This window comes from Phocoena phocoena, chromosome 6, assembly GCF_963924675.1.
Source record: "Phocoena phocoena chromosome 6, mPhoPho1.1, whole genome shotgun sequence".
Taxonomy (NCBI): Eukaryota; Metazoa; Chordata; class Mammalia; order Artiodactyla; family Phocoenidae; genus Phocoena; species Phocoena phocoena.
The window spans coordinates 112,577,707-112,595,154 of NC_089224.1; the positions used below are offsets into that span (position 1 = coordinate 112,577,707).

The window sequence follows — 17,448 nt, forward strand, 5'->3', positions numbered from 1 at the left end:
ACGCTCCGTCAGGGAGGCTGGGAAAGCCGGGACAGAAAGCACTGCACACCTGGCCAGCATCAGGCCGGATCTGGCCCCTTGGCACCGGCTGGGTGACAACACCAGCACGGAGCTTCCCAGGGCACTGGGAAGTCAAAGTGGAAGGAAGAATCTGGGCTGCGAGAGGAGAGAAAGCAGTGAGTCGTCAGAGAAAAATGCACCAAGCGTGCAATTGATGAACCCCAGAGATGGGTGGGTGCTCAGAACAGCACAGATGTCAGGGCTTTTCCTGGGGGCAGTTTTTCATGGCTGCTTCCACTACTACAGACATCAGACCAGAAAACATTTTAATAAGTGACTAGAAAGAGACCAGACTACCCCTCTTCAGAGGATTTTTTTTTTTTTTTTTTGGCCAAGACATTGACCAGGCATCAAAGTTTATGGGGAAAGGCACATGCCTGGAGGCCCAGTGCTTTTATTGGGGCTTAAATTCAGCACAGGAGGGCAGATCGTGGAAACCCAGAGGCAGCCCAGGCTCGGCAAGAGCAGCCGTCCCGGGGAGGGCAGCTTTGAGCACGTGAAGCTCGGAATCCATGCTGGGGGGGGGGGGGGGGGTGGGGCGCAGGAGGCGGCGTCCTGGGACAACGTGAGCGATCCCGCCACCTGCCCAGAAGTCCTGGAGGACAGAAGCAGGTCAGGGTCAGGGCTCGGAAGTGAAGAAGGGCAGGCAGAAGCTGACCGTATTTAAAGAATTCCAAATCACAGCCGAAAGAGTTTCTGGACATTAGTTATAGGGTAAGATGATTGATTCTGGAATGAAAGGGGCCTGAGGTGAAAGGGCCTGGACGGATTAAAGGCAAGAAGCAGGGTGACAGCTGGGGAAATGAGCCAGAAGACGGAGGAGTGGGTCTTCGCAGAGCAGGTAGCCTGGGGTCTCGCAGAAGCTATGTTCTAACCCCCCGTCTCCTCCCTGTTGGCTGACTCGCCCGGACAAATCCTCACACGACTGACCTCACGGGTTTGTTGGGTGGAGTAAGAAATCGTGAGCGTAAGGCACCAGGACACAGCGCATCAGTGCTCACGGGGCAGGGGACACCAGGAGGACGGTGCTCACGCCTGCTTAGGTGCACATGACGTGCACAAACGCAGGCACACACACTCACACACATCACACACGCTCACACACACACCCTGCTGCAAACGGGTCATTTGCTTGGGGATCCCGTGAAAGATCTGGGGTGTGTGACAATCCAGCACAGCCCTGAGCCCCCAGATTCCATCCTGTGCACTCCCTGGGCTGTTCTCCCACAGTCGCCTGACTGAACTCCAGAGGGACCCTGGCAGATCTCCTGCTTCCTCTCTCCTCTGGCCTCTCCAGGGGCATCAGGCCCAGAATACCCACCTCTGCCAGACAGTGAGGGGCCCCCATCCTCCACCCGGAATAGCCCAGGCCCCCTCACGTCCGCCCACCCTGCTTTGGAGAGCCAGCTCAAAGCACGTCGGCTGACACCCTCCAGGCTCACCAAGCATCTTCACCTCCATCCCACAGCTCCTGCAGACACGGTGGGATGTGACATACCCAGAGACCCTGTGTGGGTGGAGATAAAAACCGCGCCTCCTTAAACTCTCTACGAGGAAGACATCCCCAGCTCTATTTTGCACGTGAAGAAACAAGAGACATGGAAGAGACATGACGTTTCTGAGGTCACAGCTCAAGAGCGAGGCAGCCCCAGCCCCCCAGCCTCACCCAGGTTTCCACGGCAGGTAGAGCTGGGCTGCAGTACCTCCCTTGGCCTCTAGGTGACCACGCCCACACCTGGTCTTGAAAAGTGAGGCTTGGATGTCATGACGGTGAACTGGGGACTTGCTTTCCCCACTGTCTACCGTGACTTCTGCCCAACGACGTGACCTTCATCTAGAAACGCCTGGGGCCACATGTGCAGGATGAGTGTATTCCCGTGGCTTCAAATAAGCTGCCACCCCCTAACTTTTCCCAGTAGAACCTGCCTGGCCCAGTCAGTGGGGTAGGTGGGCCACCCAAGTAGCAAAATTTCGGAGGGCTCTGACAATTCTCTAGGACTCATGATCCATCCTCAGGGAAAACCAACAGCAGAATTCTTTTTTTTTTTTTTTTTTTTTTTTGCGGTACGCGGGCCTCTCACTGTCGTGGGCCTCTCCTGTAGAGGAGCACAGGCTCCGGACGCGCAGGCTCAGCGGCCATGGCTCACGGGCCCAGCCGCTCGGCGGCCTGTGGGATCTTCCCGGACCGGGGCGCGAACCCGCGTCCCCTGCATCGACAGGCGGACTCTCAACCACTGCGCCACCAGGGAAGCCCCAAGAGCAGAATTCTTGAGCCCAGTCCTTGGCAAGCCTGTTGACTCTCCTAAGATAAAGGGCGGGCTCAGAAATCAGACCTCTCGGCATTGCTTCTCTCAGGGTTTTTTACTTTTCTTTTCTGAAATGCTGATGGTTTAAAGATGTAGATTCTGCCCTGACCCAGCAGAGGTGACACCTTAGCTACACCAGCTTCACTCTTGGAACGTCTCATGGGCGGCTCAGTCCCCACCTCGCCTTCAGAGGGGCAGCGGCTTGAAGCGTGCCCTACCCTTATCCTGTGCAACATTTGGCTTGTGGGCACCGAGCCCCACGTGTCTCTCTCGTCGTGTGTGAACCGATATTAAACAGGCAGGACCTCCCTGGCTATAATCCTCTCCTATCACTCCTTCCTCCCCACTAAAATGGAAAAAATGACTCATCCAGGGCAGCTCACCCCTGTATACAAACACAGCTGAACGCTGGGCTCAAGACCTAATCCTGCAGATCTGATCCAAGAAGCATGAGGAGGACCCAGGGCAGCCCAGGACTCAAGGGGGCTTTGGAAAGTGGGTGCTGAATACAGCACTTCCTCCTGACACCAGGCAGGCGCCCACCCCCAGCCTGGGCCCCGGAGACAGGGGGAGGGCAGCCACCAGGTTTCACCCACCTCCCCCTCACTGCCGGGATGAAGACCCCAGAGAAGAAGATGGGGCTGAAACCCCAACTCACAGTGATATCTGCTCTCGGAAGGCCCTGTTCCCAGGAGGCTGGACGAAACCCAATTTCCACAACTCAAATGCTATTTTAAAGGTTCCAAAAAAAAAAAAAAAAAAAGTCTCCAAATCTGCCACTTACTGGCTGTGGGGCTCCTGTGAGCCTCAGTTTTCTTGCCTGTAAAATGGGGATACCTCTTACCTAAGAAAGATGTCATCAGGACATCTTTCCTGATGACAGGAAACGACATGTGAAAGCACTTAGGATAAGAAAGGAAGGGAGGGAGGGAGAGAGAAGGAGGGAGGGAGGGAGAGAGAAGGAGGGAGGGAGGGAGAGAGAAGGAGGGAGGGAGGGAGAGATCTCTGACTCTTCACCTTCCGAGAAAATTCTCAAGCAGACACTCCTCTTTCTTGTATCATATGCTCTTTGAACATAATTCACATTTCAGTTGCTGGGTTAAGGAAAGGCCCTGAAGGGGCGGTGACCCCAGGGCCAGATGGGACCAGCTGTCCCTCATCCTCCAGGCGCAGAGGCTGACCATCCCTCAGCTGATCCCCACTGGCTCACAGAGGGGTGGGAGGCAGCTCTCTAAGGAGCGGACCCCCTCCCATGCCTCCCAGCCCTCGACAACAGCCCTCCCCTGGGTTCGTAAGTCCTGCTTGCGGGCCAGACAGCTGTTTGTAATCGGACAGGCCCTGGCCAGGAAGGGGAGGTGGGAGCCTGTCCACACCGAGGGGCCCAAGGCGCTGCAGGGTGTGTGAGGGTGTGCGAGGACAGGCTGCCTCCTGGCGGGAATACCACGGCGGGAATACCACAGCGGGGAAGGCGTGAAATGAAAGAAAAGAGTGAGCATCTCCACTTGGGTGCAGCTTTTGTTCCAGTTCTGCGAGCAAGGAAGCTTGAAGAGGCTCACAAGCCCCAGGTTTGGTGACATAAAGGTTGAAACCATGGGCTCTGGAGGCCAGGCTCAGGCACAGTCCGTCTGGGTGCCATCTGCCTGCACAGGGTGAGCTCCCCGACGGAGGTGCCCGGCAAACAACCGTCATCAGGTCTGCCCTAGACAGAAGGAACCCTGGGACTGGACACCTGAGTTCCCTTGCAGCCTCAGAATCTCAGAACAAGTCTTCGAGGCTCAGACACCGTCCCCCGATGGCAGAGCTCCGAGACCACCGGGTTCCCCCAGCCTCGGGAAGCTGAGCACAGCCCACCAGTGGGTGACGGAGCCAGATGCTGGGGCCTGCTCCCCCTGCCGCCCTGCTTTCAGCAGCCTGTGACCCTGGAGACCCCCAAGTCCTCTAGGTCTGAGTTTATTCACCTGCAAAACGACCCCAAGGCCAGAGGCCAGATCACTGACTCTGTGAGCCCTCCCGGTAAAATAGCCAACTCCTTCCCCGGGGGCTGGGCGTGTGCACCATCAGAGCCCCACACTCCTGGCAAAGGAAACGAGCCGGAGATAGCTCCCACATTAAATGCAGTGGAAGGGACTTCCCTGGTGGCGTAGTGGTTAAGAATCCGCCTGCCAATGCAGGGGACACGGGTTCGAGCCCTGGTCCAGGAAGATCCCATACGCCACGGAGCAACTGAGCCTGTGAGCCACAACTACTGAGCCCGCGTGCCACAACTACCGAAGCCTGGGCGCCTACAGCCCGTGCTCTGCAAGAAGAGAAGCCACCGCAATGAGAAGCCCGCGCACCACAACCAAGAGTAGCCCCCGCTCGCTGCAACTAAAGAAGGCCCGCGCGCGGCAACGAAGACCCAACGCAGCCAAAAATAAATAAATAAATAAATAAGTAAATAAATTTATATAAATAAATAAACGCAGTGGAAGGTTCCACAGAGCCCCCACCCCAAGTATTAACTGCAAACTGCACCCCCTGCCCCACCTGGACTCACTCCCCGCCCGGGGCCCTAACTGGGCCCTTTGCACTGACAGTTCAGCCTCCTCTGAGGCCCAGCTGTAGCCCCGAACCTGCGAGTGGCAGCTTTATTCCTACTTTCAAGCACTTTATAGAAACTTTATACAATTACTGCCTCTGTGAGCTCCACCAGTCATAATAACAATACAAAATAACAACAATGATATAGAATAATTAACAAAGGCAGTTACTGTTATCACTATGATCTAGCATTTGCTGTCCTGCATTGAAAACGGGATGCAGGACACCCCAGGAAGGGCCCTATGTCCACACGCAGGTCACCTCCTTCCAGGTGGTACCAGTACCTCTGGTTTGGAGATGAGCTAACTTGGATCAGAGAGGTTAAGTAAAGCTTTCGAGGTCACACAGCCGGGGGTCCATTCTCTGTGCACTGATGCATCACTGCTTCCCAGCCTCATCTCCTGAACTTTCCTTTCGAAAGTCAGAAGAGAGGCTGACTGTCAGCTGGCCACAGAGGCTGGACCCACACAGGGAGAGGGAGGGCCAGGAGGAGGTTCAGACCTTCCCATCTGGTACACCCCACATTTCCCAAAGTGCCCTCGACTGGTCACTGGCATCAGAACTCGAGCGGCAGGCCCCAGGCTCCACCTCAGACCCTTGAAGCCCGGAGCCGTGAGGCGGGGCCCCATGGCTGCTGAAGCTCTGGTCTCACCCGGATCCCTTGCTGAAGCCCGTCAAAGCCCACCTCGCAGGAAACTGGACCTGCTCACCAGCCTCCTGTGCTCCCAGGCAACCCCAAGCCAGCGCCCCACGCCCAGAGGACTCCACCCTCTGCAAAATGCCAGCGAAGCTGCGGGCTGGGGCCCAGGCCTGTGGCTGGAACATTCCTGGGGGTTCCGAATGCTGACGTCGTGGCTTTAACACAGGGCAACGTAATGACAAGAGCCTTTAGTCCTCCCAGCAGGCCTCTGAGACAGGTACTAGTTTATGCCCATTTCACAGATGGGGCACTGAGGCTCAGAGAGGCTTTCCTAGGTGCCTCAGCACCTGTGCTGGGCCCAGGCACACCGGGACAGGCAGGAAGCAAGGGGCCTGCCCTCTCAGCTCACCAGGGAGCTGAGAGCCCGCGGGGCGGCGGCGCCCACCCTCCCACTTAGGGCACTGGACCTGGCTGAGCTCCTTCTCTGTGTCCCTTGGGTGGGGATGCCCACCGTCCCTCACCCACTGAGACGGAAGTACTCACTCTTGATGTGCGGTGAACACAGAGGAATAGTTGCGTGAGACCTGACGTCAGGGATTGGCTTCAAAGTAACTGGGTAGACGGGAGTGGGTGGCGGCTGGACCACGAGAGTGTCCTCGGGCTGATCATCGAGCCCAGGAGGATCTCGATCTGCTGTGCTGTGTTTGAAACCTCCCCGAACAACGACGACGGCAATAATAATAACACTCTCAGAGCTGAGCCCAAGTAAACCTTCCCACTTGAGGCTCCGTACTGCGCTCTTGCGGAATAAAAGTCTTTCCTTAGGAGAAGGGCAAGCTTGCCCCCCGGCAGGGAAGGAAAGCAAAGCATCACTGCTCCTTCCAGAAAGTGGGGCCACCGTGAAGAAAACGGGGAGGACACGGGGGCTGGGGAGCATCTGCCTCTTCCTCTCTTCCTTCCTGGCACGCCTCCCCTCGGAGGTGCCCACCCCCGTCATGTATGCTGACACCTGCAGTCCACCTGTTTCAGGTGAGGGAGGAGGTCCTGAGAGACCACTGGCCGCCCATCTATGCCCCCTACTCTCGGTCGGCTCCAACTCCTCCCCCGGAGATCCTGGCATCGCTGGGCAGAGCCGCCCCACCGCCCTGCCCGGGTGTGAGCCCTGCATCCCCATCCCAGGCCCTCCCGAGTGCCGGAGTGATCACACCGAGGACCCCAGGATGCTCCCGGGATGCCAGAGTTAAGTGACACGTAGCCATGGCCCAAGCAGTGCTTTCTGAGCTAAACGGCCACAATTTAAACTATGAACCTAAATAACATTAGTAATAATTCCCTGGAAAAGAATTACATTTAGAAGCCCTGTTCCCTGCACTTCTATCCAAGAATGAGCTATTCGCCCTGCCTTCTCGATGTGAACATTTTCTGGTCTAAAAGGAATGGAAGGTGCAGCGCCCCTTCCTCCCCCACTGCTCAAAACCAAGCGGGACCGTCTCTCCCTAGAAGAGCAAGGTCTACACAGGACACTGACGCCAGAGGCTGTCAACACACCCGCACCCCAGGAGAACACAGAACTGCCTCGAAGGAGGAAGCCAGGGCTGCCCGTCAGCATTTTCAGATTCTCCCCAAAGAAAGAAAGCGCGAAAGAAGAGAAGTAACGGTAAGGCGGGTCCCAGAGACTTCACCCCAGCGGACGTGAGGACACTATCTCCCCAGGCAGGGCCCTTGCAAACTGAACCTGCGGGCCCAGGGCCAGAAATGGCCCATCTTTCCTTCTCGGATGCACCCTCCCCTGTGCAGGGCTCTGGGCCCCGGCCAGCTCTCCCCTCACCTGCCACCCAACAGGGTCCCCTAACGGACCCCCGTGAGCCAGGGCCCCAGGTCCCACTGGTGCACAGCTGCCCACTATCCCCCCAAAGAAGAAGACCTTGACATTTAGCAAGACAGGACTGTACGCACACCCAGTTTTATGCATCAAAAGTGAAGGAGGAATTGAGGCCGAGGTGCAGAGGCTACTCACAGTTGGTGGAGGCCGTGGACCTCTTCCGGAAGCACAAGGACCCTGCCACCAAGGGACTGTCCCACGGCAAAGAAGAGCTGGAAGCTGCTGGAGCTCCCCTCACCTGGCACCTAGTATCAGTTTATATGCCGGTAATGACCTACACCAAGGCGGGGCGTGATTTTCACTGGGATACAGAGGGCAACCATCACTCCTTTGTGCCAGCTGGGCCCACACGGCCTCCCCTTGCACATCTGCAGGATGGGGCCAACCCCACCTGGTCCAGGTGCACCCCAGAGCAGGGCACTCCACAGGTAACACCCCAGAGCAGGGTTTGGTTAAATATGAACCGGAGTCAGAGGACAGACACACATGGGAAAGTGCCACTTGCCTCCACCAAGGGACTCCTGCCTTCAAACTCATTGGGTGGGACCCCAAAAGCCGCAGGCCCTGGCAAAACGGGCTGGTCTCTGATTGGCCAGAGCCCCACTGGGGCTGGCAGGTACCTCCCTCTGATTGGCCAGTGGCCCACTGAGGCTGGCAGGTACCTCTCTCTGAGTGGCCAGAGCCCCACTGGGGCTGGCAGGTACCTCCCTCTGATTGGCCAGTGACCCAGGGGCTGGCAGGTGCCTCCCTCTGACTGGCCAGTGGCCCAGGGGCTGGCAAGTGCCTCCCTCTGATTGGCCAGAGCCCCACTGGGACTGGCAGGTACCTCCCTCTGATTGGCCAGAGCCCCACTGGGGGCTGGCAAGTACCTCCCCCTGATTGGCCAGTGGCCTAAGGGCTGGCGGGTGCCTCCCCCTGATTGTCTGGTGGCACCACTCTACTAGCTGATGAATGTTTCACTACCTCCCACTTCGCACTTCACTGGATACAATCGCCTGTTCACAGGTCTGATTCCCTCACTGCACCGGAAACTCCTGCAGGGCTGGGATGCTCACCTACCTACCGCTCACCTGTGCACCTGCTGCCTGGTGCCCGGCACAGGTCTGCCTCACATTAGAGGTCTGCAAATGCTTCAAGCACAGCCACTGTCACTCCGGAGTTTCTCCACAAAGGACCAGCCTCTCCTGCATTTCCTCTGCACCCACACAGGAAAGGATTCCACTAAAGCCTCACCCACCCACGGAGCTCTGGGTTACCCTGCCAGCAGAGTGGAAGACAATGGCTTCCCACCTTCCATTCAGATTAAAATGCTCACTCTTTTTCATTGTTAGGTCACTAGTCTTCCAATGCAAGAGTCAGAGTTTTTAGTTAAATCACTCCCGTCACACACGCACATTTTGATGTCATTTTATAGCATTTATTAAAAATTTAATAGAGACCAATAAAATCCCTATTGCCAAGGTGCTGGCAGAAAAGAACAGGACAGAAGAGTGAATTTCCCCCAAAAGAACACAGGTCTAGGAGACAGGAAATAAAGGAATCCCCCATTTCATGCATAGAGACATCGCAGGAAACGGGCCCCTGGAGCTCTGTGTAATGAGACGTGGAGAAAAGTGGGTCAGACTGTGGTACCATTTCTTAGGTCTGAGTCACCAAAGAGTGGCGACATTTACTCCTACTGTGGGTTATGACATAGGTTGGGAACCTGCCAGAAAAACTAGCGGGTGAGTCTAAGCTGATGGGATGACGGCTCAGACAGCATGACATGTAACACGGAGCAACCCCCCCATCACCCCACCACGAATCCCCACGCATCCAACGGAGCATTCATTCATTCATTCTATGGGCTTTGCCCCAGACGCTGGGGCCGCGCGGGTGCAGGAACAACGTCTGAGTTAGCAAAACCCCCAACGCACCCGCCCCAGATGTCCTTCCAGATCACCAGCCATCACCCACCGTCATGTCTCTGGGGCAGAAGACCAGAGTCTTTGAGGCGGGACATGGGCAGGTCCATTCCCATCCCTGAGGCCCCCATTCCTCCTTGTACAGTGGGGGTGGCCTGAGGAATAAGGGGAGCGGCGTGCTGCATGTGACCCGCCCCACGACTGCTCCGGGATGCAGGCGCCTCCATGCTGGGGCTCGGACCGCAAAAGTAGCGGCAAGGGCTCCAGTAAGCTCACCGGGGGCTGTGTAACCCCTTTTCATGCTCACCCGCGAGGGGGCACCACGGTTCACAGGACAGAAGGGGTGACTCATACAGCCAGCCAGTGAGCAGAGCCAAGAACTCACCCTGGACCCCAGACCTGCTGCTGCCTGGGGGCCCAGGGAGGACGTAATAGTGACAGGGGCTTGCTCTGTGCTTTGGACACGCGATGCGCTGAACCCTCTCGAAAATCCTGCAGGAGTCACAGCCATCACCCCTTCCTGCAGATAGGGAAACTGAGGCAAAGTGCACTGCTGGCGGGGGTGGGGCGGGACGCCGGCCCCGAGCCGTCACCCACACCGGGTCTCCATGCCGTGTCCCGTGGCAGGGGCAGCTCTGCCTGGGAGAAGGGCCAACGCAGGCTCCACCTTCAGGACCTCAGTGTCTCCACGAGCCAGGCCAGAAAGCTTAAAACCAACATTTGGCCAAGGGCTGACACCAGATGAGTCGATTACAAGGGAGAAATAAACAGAGGGAGAAGCAGAAGCTATAATATAACATCGCCCTCCTGTGAGCAAAAAGAGACTAGATGATCAGACCCAGCTGGACTGAGTCTGTGCCGGGGCTGGACCCGACGCCTCGTGGCTGCCCAGTGGGCTCCGTGGCCACGAGTCATCTCCTCGTCTCCAGTCCCGCAGGGGTGGGGCACGATAAGGAGAGAGATGCGGCCTTGCCGTGAGAACCTCAAACACACCAGGCCCCGCCTGAGCAGACCCTGAAAACACATGGACCTGTGCGTGGATGTGGGCGTGCATACTCGTGTACACGTGTACACCCACACACGCACGGACACGTCACACACATGCATCCAAGGGAACACTCACATCACATGTACACACACGCTTGGACACATACACACAAACGCACACACAGGCGTACAACCCTCCAACGGGCTTGTAAAGCATTTTCACGTACGCTGCCTGGGGTGACCTTCACTGCGACCCCACGAGGTGTCGTGGGAAATGGACCCACGGAGCATATGGGGGTGCTGAGGAGAGTGAGGGGGGGCCCGGGCTGAGTCACTTGTGGGTGGCAGAGGCCTGGGGGTCTCACCAGCCCCCAGAGCCTCCTTGGACAGACACGCCTCCCTCAGCTGGGCTCCCGCTGGAATACTCGCATTTAGAGAGGATCGTGGCAACCCTGCGCTTTTTCCTTTTGCAGAAACGCCACCCATAACAGTAGCTACAATAAGACCCTCCACTCATCAGGGCTTCCTGTGCCTCGACATTCCACACGCGGTCTCCGTAGATCGCCTCAGTCTCCATAACCACCCTCAAAGCGAGAAAGCCGTTTCTCCCCGTTTCCCAGAGAGGAAAGCTGAGGCACGGTGGCTGGCCCCCGCCCAGCCAACCCCTTAGAGGCAGAGGAACCGTCCACGCTGCCCTGGGTTCAACAATCTGACTGCCAAGGACTGTCCCCCCCACGCCCCTGCCTCCCCAAACAGGGGACCCAAAGTGCGCAGGACCCGCCCAGGCCAGGGCAGGCGGCATCCCTCAGATCATCTCTTAACCCAGAGAGGGTTAAGGAAGGCCCCGGCCTCCCTCCTGTCCCCTCAGAGGCCCCCTCTATCTCACAGCGGCCACTTCTGCTGGCACAGCACTGCCGGGGCAGGCGGTGCTGGAGGCGCCCTGCCAACCAAGTTAATGAGGGGCTTTCCAGCCAAGGGAAGCAGCTCCGGGAGAACAGTGAAGCGGTGGGGTGGGATGTCTGCGGGGAAGAGGCACGGAGGAGACAAAAGCCAGAGGTGGAGGAGGGCACCTGCGAAGGAGGCCCTTTGGAACAAAAGGAAGGGGAAGAAAGGAAAGGTCAAGTTTAGCAACACCTCCTCCAGGAAGCTGCCCCAGATCTCCCCAAGGGGCCAACCCTCCAGACACGCTGGGCAGGAGAATGAACAGTACAACCAACGGTGTCCACATGCGTGCCTCGCAGCAGCCTGTGGGCCCTGGAGCCGGGCGCTCTGTCACCTCAGCCTTCCCACAAGCAGGGCCGGCGCAGGCAAAGCCTCCAGGGGTCATCGGGTCACGCCAGTGAGTGAAGGGCCTGGTGAAAGCGGAGTGGAGACTGCAGGCCCCGGGTGCCCCTTGATAGCATTCGGATAAAAAGCAGGGGTGTAGGGGGCAGGAAGGAACCGAAACAGTCTGCTGGGGCCCAATGGAACCCCTCCCTGGTCCCAGGGCCGTGTCTGGGCCGAGCCCCAGGCTGACAGCAGCTCCAGGCACTGGGCCTCCCCCGTGGAGAAGCGCACTCAGCGCCCAGGTGCAGAGACCAGACTGACCCAGAGCGTGCAGTCCCAGCCCCCTGTTCCCTGGGCCTCTCAGAGTGCCAGCACCCCCCCTCACCTTGCAGGCCGGGCTGAGGGTCCAAGGAGATGATGTGGGCACAGGGCTAAGAGCAGACCAGGCAAATGCCAGCAAATTCATTCCAATCGGTACCACGGGTGCGGGCGTCCCAGGGGCCAGGGACCCTGCCCTGCTCCGCACTGCAAATCCCAGGCTCCACTGTGGGCACAGCAGTGGGGCCTCGGGGTGCGCGTGACTCATCCTCGACCCTCGGGGGCTCAGAGCGAGTCTGCGCTCACTGTCACCGTTATTCAGTGAGGGGCAGGGGGCAGTGGGTGTCGGTTCCCCACACCCCTCTGCTCCACCCAACAATGTCCGTGGCCCAGGGAAGAGGCTGGGGTGGGAGACGGGGCCAGACAGCCGGAGGGCAGGGGCGGGGCAGGCGGGCATCAGCTGTGCTCGGCTAAGGGCGTGGCTGCGTGAGAGTCCAGAGATATCTGAAGGGTGGGGTAACGGGGCAGGCTCTGGCCAGCACCCCAGGAACAGCCATGGAGCGACATCACAGGACAAGGGAACTCTGTGCTTCCTCCCAAGGAAGAAACTCCTGCCCGTGGCCACTGCCGGGTGGTCACAGCGCTGGGCGGCGACCCGAGCTCCAAGCCCTGCAGCCACTAAAATCTGGACCAGAGGAGATAGAGGGCTTCGGGGAATCAGCTTGGCTTCTGAACTCCTCCCACTGACTGCTCTCTTATGGGGAGGAGGGGGAAGGGGAGGAGGAGATGGAAAAGGCTGTCTTTTCAGCCAACTTGACTGAGTCAGAGGAAATTTAACCATGCGATGTCTGTCAAGTCCCACAAAATTTGGACAACTCTTCCCACCAAATTATTGCCAACAGCGATCACGTGACTGGCGCCAACCAATGATGTGCCGAGGAGATGACCTCAATTTCCAAATATTGGGGTCATGTTTCATTTCACTTACTCTCCTTTACCCGTTACAATGTTAAACGGCCCCAAATGCGATCTGACTTTTCATTCCTTCACACGCTTGGCCAAGAAGAAGGTAGGAAAAAGAGCCATGTTCAGAGGGAACTCAAAAAACATCTGGTGGATCTCAAAATGGAGAAGAGACGAGCTGCCTGCAGACGGCCTCTCCTGCCCCCCCGCCCGCCCCCGCATGTCAGTGGACAGCCGTTCCCGCTGGCCACGCACTGACGATGACTTCCAAAAGGGTCCCACCCTCGTGGCGGTGAGGGGAGGTCTGTGAAACCCACCCAGAGGGCTGGCTTCTTCACAGGCTCTCAGCGTCTTTTCGACAAGAGCAAAATGTCCAGCTCTACAGCCACGGTCCAGGCATCCACCTCACGCCACACTCAGTTAGGAAGGGAAACCGGAGACGGGCGGGGGGCAGAGATGGGGAGTGGTACAGACAGCCGACCCCAAACCCAGGCGAACGCATGCTCTGTGTGCTCCCCAGCCAGTGCCCAGCCCCGGCTTTTGGGGGTGGCGACTCTCCTGAAGGATTCCCACCTGACTTCCTAGAGGAAAGCCCGGCAGAGGAGCTGGGACAGGGCTATGGCCCTGGGCCTACAGGGGTCCCATGACCACATCCCCACCCTGCTCCGTGCCACTTTTCTGGAGGCCGCTACTGTCCCCCACCTCCAGTGACCCCGGGGGAAACACAAAGCCAGTTAGCCTGGGATCCAGGGCACGTAGGTGGTAGCCCAGGGCTAAGATCCCAGGTCCCCAGAGCCAGGCCAGGCTCCCCTCCGCTCCCCCAGCCCCTGACTGGCTGGACACCCTGATTCCTGCTCACCCCCTCTGGCCCACCAAGCACTCACTGTACCAGGAAAAAGGGACAGAATGTCTTAACTGGCAAGTGGAACACGGAAGTGATTCTTCCCACATGTCTTCAAATGACAAAGCGGAGGAGAGAAGAGCGAAGGCAGTAAAGCGGTGTCTTCTCACAGGGGACCCCGGCTGGTCCTGCTGTCCACTGAGCCACTGTCCCATCCCTCTGCCCGCACTTCCCTTGACCCTGCAATAGCGGCTCTGAGCCTCGTCTCTGCATCTGTTAATGGGGCCCCAGAGGACTTGCGGGGCCTCGGGCTCCGACGACTGAGGCTTGTGAGGTCCCATCCCACAGGTCACCACAAAAGGTGATGCTTAGAAAAACCACTGTCCCGTCAGGAAGCTGTGTGGGAGAGAGCTGGTACTGCAAGCATCTAGGCAGGCACACTGTCAGTGCTGGCCTGGTGGACGCCATCCACCGGAGACAGCTCCTTCTAAGGGCAGACCTCTGGCAGAAGGAGTCCCACATCTGTGTGTCATCTGAACCCCTCACAGCCAAGACTCCGAGAGCATCTCCCGCCTTTGCTCCAAGAATCCCGTCTCTGGGCAGCTAACCCAAGAAAAACTGCCTTCCAGGAGGTCGAGAGGTGGGATTAGAGCAGGGCTTCTCCACCACCCCTCCCTGGGGCTCCCCAGTACCACTCACTGAGTGCTCAGATGGTGGGGACCACAGGAAGCTCTGTTCCCTGGGAAAGGGAGAGTCAGCCGGGTCTGGAGGCAGAGGAAGAGGGTGCTCGGAGAAGTCCTGGGCTGGGGGGCTCAGCTGCTGGGATTCTCCCCAGCGGCCCCCCATCCCAGGAGGCCCGGCCGGAACTGGCCCGCTGCGACTCTAGGGGGCGACCCTTCCCGGGTTTCAGGAAAGGAAGTTCTGCAGCGGGGCCGTGTGGGCCAGAGCTGCGCGCTTGTGATGTGGGACAGAGAACGCAAAGTTTCGGGACAAAAGTTTGCCTGCCTGGTGGACAAGCCCTCCGGCTGATCCAACGCAGAGCCCTTCCTCGGCTCCCCGACAGCCCCACCCGCCGGCCCGTTTGCCGTGGGGAGTATTGTGCCGGCGCGTTTCCCTCTCCGGGGCCCCCAACGAATGGCATTCGGAGTCCCGGCCCGTGCATTCCACAGCCCAGTGGGGGAAGGTCGTGCACGCGCGGAAGAGGCCGGGCGCCCGGGGATGACAGCCGCGCCGGCCCCGGCCCCCCGGCCCCCCGCGCCCGAGCGCCCAGCGCCCTTACCTGCGCGGCTCGGAGGCGGCGCCCACAGCAGCAGCAGCAGCAGCAGCAACGGCGGGGACAGCAGCGGGGCGCCCGGGAGGAGCGGGCTGCGCGCTTTCCAGCGGGTGTGGACGTCCATGCCGGCGGGGCGCGGGCGCGGGTTGGGCGCGCGGGGACGCACGGGGCGCGGGGCACAACTCAGCGGGGCCGGCACAACTTTAGGGAATCATGGGAGCAGCCGCCGACCCGTTCTCTTTGTGGCGGTGGCTCTCTGGAGGGTCGGCTGGCGCGCTCGCCCACGGGCGGGAGGGCTCGACCTTGGCCCGCGGGGCGGCCGGGACCCCGCTCGGCTCGCTCGCCCTGACCTCCCCCGCCTCCTCCGACTCCTTCTGGCCTCCTCCTCGCCGCCGCCGCCGCCGCCCCGCGACTCGCTCCCCGTGGGCGCTGCGCTCGAGTGAGGTCCTGCGCCGGCCGCGGGGACGAACGAGGAGTGCGGACCTCGCCTCGGGCGCCGAGCACTTTTCCCCCTTTCCCTCCCTCCCTCTCTCGGGGACGGCACCCGAGGAGGCCGTGGCTCCCCCGCGCCCGCAGCAAATCAGAGCCGGCGCTCGGCTCGGCCGGGCCGGCCCCCGCCTCCCACTGGGCGCAGCGGGCGAGGGGGTGGGGCCAGCGGGCGAGCGGCAGCGAGGAAGGGGCTGGCCCGGGGCGGGCGGGGACTCGGCGAGGGCCCGGCGCCCCCCGCTCTGCAGGCGAGCGCGGGCGGACGGGACCCGGCGGCCCACGCCGCACCGCGCTTCCCCCCCCCCCACAGGTGCCCGCACCTGGCCGAGCCCCAGAACCAGTGTGGAGGGGCCCCGAGTTCGATCATTTGGGGTTTAAAAAGGACGTTGCCGCTCACCCCGCCTTTTTCGTTTACTTGGAGTTCAGAGCTCCTCTTCTGGGTGGAGACTGAACTTCCAATCCAGCCAGATCGGGGCGCCCAAGACTGTGGCAGACATGTCCACCCCGAGAGAGACGACCCGCCCTCCACCTTCCCCCACTGCAGATTGGGCATCCGTGCCCAGGCTGGGGTCGAGGCTCCCAAGAGTTCTCCGAGGGAGCTCGGACGCCACATATCCTGGATATTAATCAGGCGAACTTGGCCAGCACCCGCTCCCCGCTCACTCCCTCCTACTGCGTGGAGACCCCTCTGCCACAAAAAGGAAAGCAAAGAAGACACCCCTTGGGGAGGTGACAGCAGGCAGAGGGGTGAGGGGTTGGGGCGCTGCTGCCCTGGCACTGACACTGCCTCTCTCCCTCCGCTTCTTTAAGCCTTGGTGAGGTCTCCCTGGAGCAGGATGCCTGCCAAGCTCCGGTGGCCGGTAGCAGCCCCTCCCACCTGGCTCCCCACATAACCTGCTGAAACCCCGCTCACACCCCTTCCTCGAAGAGCAACAGAGCTGGTTTTTAAAGAGGAGGGAAGGTGAGTCAGGGGGCTTTTCAAACCCTAAGCCATCCGCATCCCCTTTGAACAAACAGTTCAGCCAGTGATACTCCAGTTACATCTCCAGACTGGATGTGAAACTCCCCAAATGCCCTTTAATTCCCATCATTCTGGAAACAGGAAGGGAGGGGAGGTGGGTAGAGGTTAGGTTTGCTGGGATGGCCACATACTGCCTCTTGAGCCAGGTGGTGGTTCACTGGTGCTACCCTGATGGTCCACATCTGCCCCACGTACCCTTCGCGGCGGCACTAAATGTTGCTCGGGAAAAGGATGAGACTCGCAAAGTAAAGCTAAACGGTCTTTCTGGTTTTTTATAGTCCTTTGTTGTTGTTTTACAACCTGTATAAATCACATATATGATCGGGGAAATGTGTGTGTGCGTGTAAGTTGTGTGTGTTGGTTCCGCTGGAGCTGGTCCTTTGTGTGCCTTAATGAGAGAGAAATTCCATCAGACACTCCCTGAGCCCCCAGCTCCACCTGGCCCCTGGAACGACCCCCCCACCAGGGGAAGGCCAGCTTCTCCCAAAGACTTGGGATACTACCATAGGCCAGTGGTCTAGTTATCAGAAGATAGTACAGACTCAGGGCTCCAGTTTCCCCCAAGGGCACAGGGTGCTCCTTCTGTGACAGTTACAGGTGCCTCTGTGCTGGCCAGCCAGCCCTCCCAACACCTGGAACTCAGGGCGGGCATCTGGTCCCTCAAGAGCTGATAGTCAAGGGACACCCAGGGTCCCCCAGAGAGCTGAGCTCACAGTCATGAGAAAGCTTGAGACAAAGGTGGGCTCATCCACACCTAGACTTGGCTGAGGAGGTAAGTTTCTCTCCCACTGGAAAACTCGAAAAAAATCCCCAAACTGAGCAGCCTGGCCTGTCTGCCCAGGACTGTAGGAGAGTAACCGTGATGCCTGGTCACGATTGTTATTCCAGTGGGAACAGCAGAAGTACCAGCCAGCCACATGT

At 59.2% G+C, this 17,448-nt stretch overlaps 1 protein-coding gene across 2 annotated transcripts in view; it reads right to left on the reverse strand.

The window, feature by feature from the left end:
* The window catches only part of COL5A1 (collagen type V alpha 1 chain), a 161,424-nt gene extending 146,280 nt beyond the window's left edge, over positions 1-15,144 (reverse strand). For both annotated transcript variants that reach the window (XM_065879585.1, XM_065879586.1), the window contains exon 1: positions 15,027-15,144. In XM_065879585.1, the coding sequence (XP_065735657.1) occupies positions 15,027-15,144 (118 nt within the window). The remainder of the gene's footprint in view (positions 1-15,026) is intronic.
* Positions 15,145-17,448: the final 2,304 nt, after the last annotated feature.